This window comes from Setaria italica, chromosome VII (assembly GCF_000263155.2).
Source record: "Setaria italica strain Yugu1 chromosome VII, Setaria_italica_v2.0, whole genome shotgun sequence".
Classification (NCBI taxonomy): domain Eukaryota; kingdom Viridiplantae; phylum Streptophyta; class Magnoliopsida; order Poales; family Poaceae; genus Setaria; species Setaria italica.
In genome coordinates, this window is record NC_028456.1 from 15,340,257 (window position 1) to 15,346,256 (window position 6,000).

Here is a 6,000-nt window from a genome sequence, read left to right on the forward strand (position 1 = left end):
TGCCGGGAGCAGCATCTGCAGATGCCATATGCATCACACCATCAAGGCAGCCTGAGCCTTGATTAATAGAAGGAAAAATGGGTACGCAAATTCATTTCTTTATTCTCACACATAATATTGCATATTTTCTAATCCTTTTGCATTTTTGCCGCAGACGTCATCACATGATGGCTAGGAGTGCTCCCAGTTCAAGGCATGGGTTATGTCCAAAAAGAGCAAGGTCACGGCAGACATCGACTTCAACCCGGAGGACCCGCCCGAGGCGTACAGCCATCCAAGCATCCACAGCCGCGTCACTGAGTACACATCAATGGCAAGGGAGGTTCATGGGCCAGAGTTCGATCCGAGCTCTCAGGATATTGATGCAGAAATTGTGATGAGGATGGGAGGAGGCAAGAAGCATGGCCGGTATTGGATTGGAGATAGCGTGATCGACACTGCCAGTACTCCCACTCTCTCCCAGATCCAAGCAAGGAGCACGGACTCGAGCCCCGCGATACGGGCACGGCCTACCACTGCACAGTTACAGATGCAGGCTCTGCAGGTTATTCCTATTTGTTTACTTTTTCGTTGATTTTTATGTACCTTTTGCTTTGCAATAAGACATTGGGATGAAATATTGTAGGCCCAGAAGGAGGTAGAACGGAAGCGACGAGAGGACCTAGTGGCGAGGATCGAGGCAGATTGTCAGCTAGAAAGGCAGAGGACGGAGTCGATGTTCCAGTACATGCAGAGTGTTTTTCACAGTTTAGGTCAAACTCCACCACCTATGCCACCGAACCTATTCCCGCCACCTCCACCTCCTGCAGCTACTCCTGTGAGTCACTCTCAACCTTACAATCAATCTAGAGTTAAACTAGAAATTACAGGCACTAGAAACTTACACTAGAAAAGTGACTAATGCAATCTCTTTAACTTTATGCAGAACCAATGCAGAATCATCCTGGGGGCAGTGGCCACCTACACATCCTCCTTAGTGACTTGTTATTTGTGTGTTTGTGATGCAAACTTGTGAATTACTTGTTTAGATGAGAACCTATATGTACTTCTGAATGTTATTTGTGTGCTTGTGATGCAATCTATGTGCCTGTGGTGCAATTTATATGCCTGTGCTTCTGTGGTTATTTTTTGAGACGGGTCCATTATACGTAACATTTCTGTTTAGCAGGAGGTGGATGGACACTTAACACTCGGCAAAGAGGCCATTTTCTGTTACTGTTTGACGACTTTGCCGAGTGCATCGTCACAACACTCGGCAAAGGCATCATAAAAATCTGGCGGAAGGGGCTTGTTTGCCGAGTGCCAAGAGGCAGGCACTCGGCAAACACCACAGGTTCGCCGAGTGTCGCTGACAAATACACTCGGCAAACAATGGATCTTCGCCGAGTGTCAGTGACAAATACACTCGGCAAACAATGGATCTTCGCCGAGTGTCTTCCGTCTAGCACTCAGCAAAGGCGCCGTTACCGTGACAGTCCGTTATCGCCTTTGTGCCGAGTGTTTTATTTTGCCGAGTGTTTTTCGACACTCGGCAAAGCGTTTGCTGAGTGCCCGACGTTTGACACTCGGCAAATATACTGTTTGCTGAGTGAAAGTTCACCGAGTCCAGTTCGTCGAGTGTATTTGGGCAAACTCTTTGCCGAGTGTATTTGGGCCTTCGCCGAGTGCCTGGGGCACTCGGCAAAAGTACTGTTTCCGGTAGTGCACATAACGTTAATAGTCACTCTAAAAATGCTATTATTAGCAAAAAAAAATACAAGAATTGATAGGGAAACATAGAATTGGAACATCAAAAACTTGGTACGAAGACATCACTAGAAATAGTTGAGCATTAAACTCCACATTGAAATAGTTGAGGGTCAATACCAATAGGACATTACAAGCGATTTTCATACCCATCTAGACATATTTACACAGTTATTCAAGGCAACTGTCTAAACTAAACTTTGCACCAAAAATCCATAAGTGGTGGTCCAATATTATATATGGTTTTTGATTATTCCTTTTGTAATATAGCCGTTGCAGACAATTTTCATTTTTCAAAGTCCCGTTGTTAATTCGTAACACCACTAATCAGTCTTTTTATCTTTTAAATCAAGTTTGAGTTTATTAATGGAATTTGATGGAGATATATATCATGTCTATCCTTATCTCTAGTGAAATTTATAAAAAGTATTTACAAACTTTTTAGAATTAGTGAAAGGGCTTGTGGGACACTGGTCTGAAATAGTTGGATTGACAGCACTGAAATAGCTCGGCTTATATATTTATCGTCTCCATTTACAAGGAAAACAAATACAAAACACAACCCTGTTTTCGCATACGTTTGGATGTATTGATCAACAACTGTGCAGCTGTGCTGATTAGATTTTGTTGTGTTCAGTTATGTTTATTATACTATGAAAATTTAATTCCCAATGGAGCCAAACCGGTTCGATAGATAATTACATATTGGATTTTTTGTATCTATCTCCAACTATCTCTATTGTAATATCAACTCCATCCTTTTTGCCAGCATAAATACAATTAAGCTCCCAGTATTGCTGGACAAGCTACAGTGTCATTCATTGCTGCTATCATGCATGAGATGCCAAAGTGCCATCTGATTGCTTTCCTTGAAGTTTAACTTTATGAACCAATTGAAGTTTAACTATGAGGCTGAGAATAAGTGAGAATGACCTGGGGTTTGTCTAGCATACAAACCACAGGCGTTATCATGCATCTCGTCTCGACCTACAGCACCATTTCATCTAATTTAAATATCAATATGCACTTCATGAAATTAATCAGGTAAGTTTGACATTTAAATGCACCTAGCAGGGACATACGCAGACAACACTAACATGAAATGTTTCAGTTAAAGCATCTGACATGTAGCTGACTAACTGCGTAATTGAGAAACTTGAATATTTCATATTAGCATCCCAGTGGTTATAACTACAGTCAAAGATGAACTAAAGTACTGTCATACTAAGAAGAGTAGCATCCCACCGTTTCTAAGAAAAGTCACAGATGCACTGATGTCAGGTCGAAGCTTAACAACGGTCTATGATGACATGCCAGAGCATCATTTCAATGACGTTGAAGGTGCATAAGTCACCTTCCTTGATCATGTTCTCCTCGCAGAAGCTCTTCCAGCCTGACCCGACCTGGTGGCTGGTATCCTTGTATGGGAGAACACGCACTTGCCAAGAGCTGGTGCTGCTCAATGAGGTCTTCAATGTGACCGTGCAAGCTTCCCGCAGACCAATCGCGTTGCAGAAGGCTGCTGGAAAACTCTGCATGAATTCCAGTAACATTGGTCAGAGAAGGAATTCTATAAGCAGCAGTTGATGATGCAAATATTTTAGTGGATGAATACTGAATTCCTGTTCATGCGAGTTAGATGGCATGCTCTTGAAGTGCATATATAAGTTCTTTACAAACGCTGCACAAGGTCTGATACTATGGAAATAAGTAGTTCAACATACAATTTTTTTTCCTCGTGTACCATCAGTTAAAAACATTACATGAAAGGATATTTATCTGTTTCACCATTCAGAAACGTAAGATTGTCCACAGAAGTTCTGATGACATATCTGGCATTTTTTCATTTCATATTCTTGAAACAAATTAATCTAATTCCTAATTGGAGCATACTGATATCAATAATTATGGTACTTACAATACATATTTTAATCATTCTGGTGCTTATCTCCTTCTTTAACCATGCAGGTGGCCCAATCACATATACACCTTGAGCACGTGATGATGCATTCTTCAAAGAAGCCATGGAGCCTTTTTGCTTCATCACTACTTAAGCTTTCATTCCTGCTCTTACGCTTCCTACTGGAAGTAAAGGTGTTTCGTGCTGTTCCTGAGCATCTGTTATTATTGGTACTTGATGATAAGACAAAAGAGACGTGTGCCAGTTTTTAACTCAAATTCAAATTCAAACAGATCTGATTAATCTTTTCCTCACAACGGGTGATAGTGACGTGCCACATTGTGCTTTCGATGACATTGAAGGTGCAGATGTCGCCTTCCTTGATACTATTCTCCCGGCAGAACCTCCTCCAACCCTTCCTGAGCTGGTAGCTGTTATTCTTGCATGGGAGACTATGTACCTGCCAAGATTCACTACCGTTCCTTGAGGTCTTGAGTGTGATCGCACAATGTTCCCGCAACCCAATACCATCACAGAATGCTTTTGGCAAAACCTGCAATAATTGCAATCACATTGGTTCCAGTACGTAAGCAGTCAACAGTTCACTATATATCACAGTGGACGAATACTGACTGCTTGATCTAAGTTCCGTTTCTTTTGGGTTTGATGACAATCACTCAAGTGCATATACATGACAAATGGCATATAAAAATGTCATACTATATTATTATTACCTAGTTCTGAACTTAATATATTGATTTGTTTCTTCCAGTCACTCTGTTACATGTGCATATATTCTTAGGAGTTACAGCTACTAAGAACATGTCAGTCTCTATTTCTCAATGAGGAACTAAAATCTTTTGATTTGTTTCTTACTGTTAGCGTGTGCATATAGCTTAGTAGTTAGAGCATCATTTGATCATATGAACATGTTTCTCTGTGAGGAATTCAAAGCCAATATCTATGTTTCTTCCTATCCCAGATGCCATATGATAACAGCTGTTCAGCACATATTATTTTTTAGCATACAATCTAATCTATTAAACAGGGAAATGTTGCACTTACAATATGATTTTTAAGTGTGTTGGCATTAATCTGCTTCTCTATCGATGATGGTGGCGCGATCTTGAATGATGTCTGGTTCCAAGATGCTGTGGGGCTTTGTGATTCCTTTTCTCCATTACTGCTTGGCAAATTGTTGTCATACTGCTTCTGAATGGAAGCAGGTTGTGCTTCCTGCTGCTTCCGAATGGAAGCAGATGGTGCTCTCTGCTGCTTCTGAATGGAAGCAGATGGTGCTTCCTGCTGCTTCTGAATGGAAGCAGATGGTGCTCTCTGCTGCTTCTGAATGGAAGCAAATGCTGCTTCTTGCTGCTTCTGAATGGAAGCAGATGGTGCTTCCTGCTGCTCTTCAATATCTGGCAATGTTGATACTTGATAAGACAAAAGAGACATGCACTTCAGTATTTAATTTAACTCATTCACATCCATTGCTAACAGCTTAAAAAGAAAACCATAGACATAGTTATATTTTGCTCACTTTGTCGACCTCTGTTTTCCTTGTGGTTGAACTCTCTCTGGTATCCATTTGGCCCATACACTTTGAGTGTAAACACCATGTTTCCCTCATACCGTAGCAGCAGAGCATTAGCTTCAGTAATGTCATGAAACTTGAGAAACTGTGACCAACCACCTGCGAAGAACACGCCCGCCCAACCCATTTTGAGTTTAATGCTGTAAACTTTGCCAGAGGGGCCAAAAACGATGGCCGTACGATTATCAAGTAGCTCCATGGGGATATGCTGTTCCACAAACTTAGCAGGTATCAGCTGCAAGAACACATAGAGAGAAGAGAAGTCAGGTCATTACAACAAGTGAAAGCAAAGTCAACAACGATATGCGCACCATCTTTTCCATGAAATCTTTTGGAAGCACTCTGATGAACTGTGGCTTATGGGTGGAACCTTTGCTGCTTGCCGTTGCTTCACCTGAAGAGAATATATGAGTTACCAAAAAATACTAAATCAATTAGATCTTTTTCAGAATCCAAGAAGATCACCAACATTACAAAGAGAAGAAAAGGGTAAAATTACCACAGAAAATGTTAGCCTCTAATTAATTTCTGAGACATGCATGGAGACCAATGAGAAATTGGGGGATCTTTCGCAGGTGGAGCTGGAGCGCCGAGCTCCCTGAAGCAGCAGGTGGCGTCGAACGCCTTGGCGGATAGCACGCCGCGGCCGCGGTGGCGGAGGACGAGGAGCCACCCGGTGCCGACGCCGCAGGCCTCCGCGAACTCCGGCCACCCGCGGCCCAGGAACGCGCCGTCGCCGTCCTTCCCGACCTCGACGGAC

The 6,000-nt window shown here is 42.3% G+C and overlaps 1 protein-coding gene across 1 annotated transcript; it reads right to left on the reverse strand.

The window, feature by feature from the left end:
* Positions 1-3,035: 3,035 nt before the first annotated feature.
* Positions 3,036-5,101, reverse strand: LOC101768745 (putative B3 domain-containing protein Os04g0346900). Its single transcript, XM_022828498.1, has 3 exons — positions 4,712-5,101; positions 4,107-4,199; positions 3,036-3,278 (listed from the first exon to the last, which is right to left on the reverse strand). Exons 1-3 carry the CDS (start codon positions 5,099-5,101, stop codon positions 3,036-3,038), a joined length of 726 nt encoding a protein of 241 aa, XP_022684233.1.
* Positions 5,102-6,000: the final 899 nt, after the last annotated feature.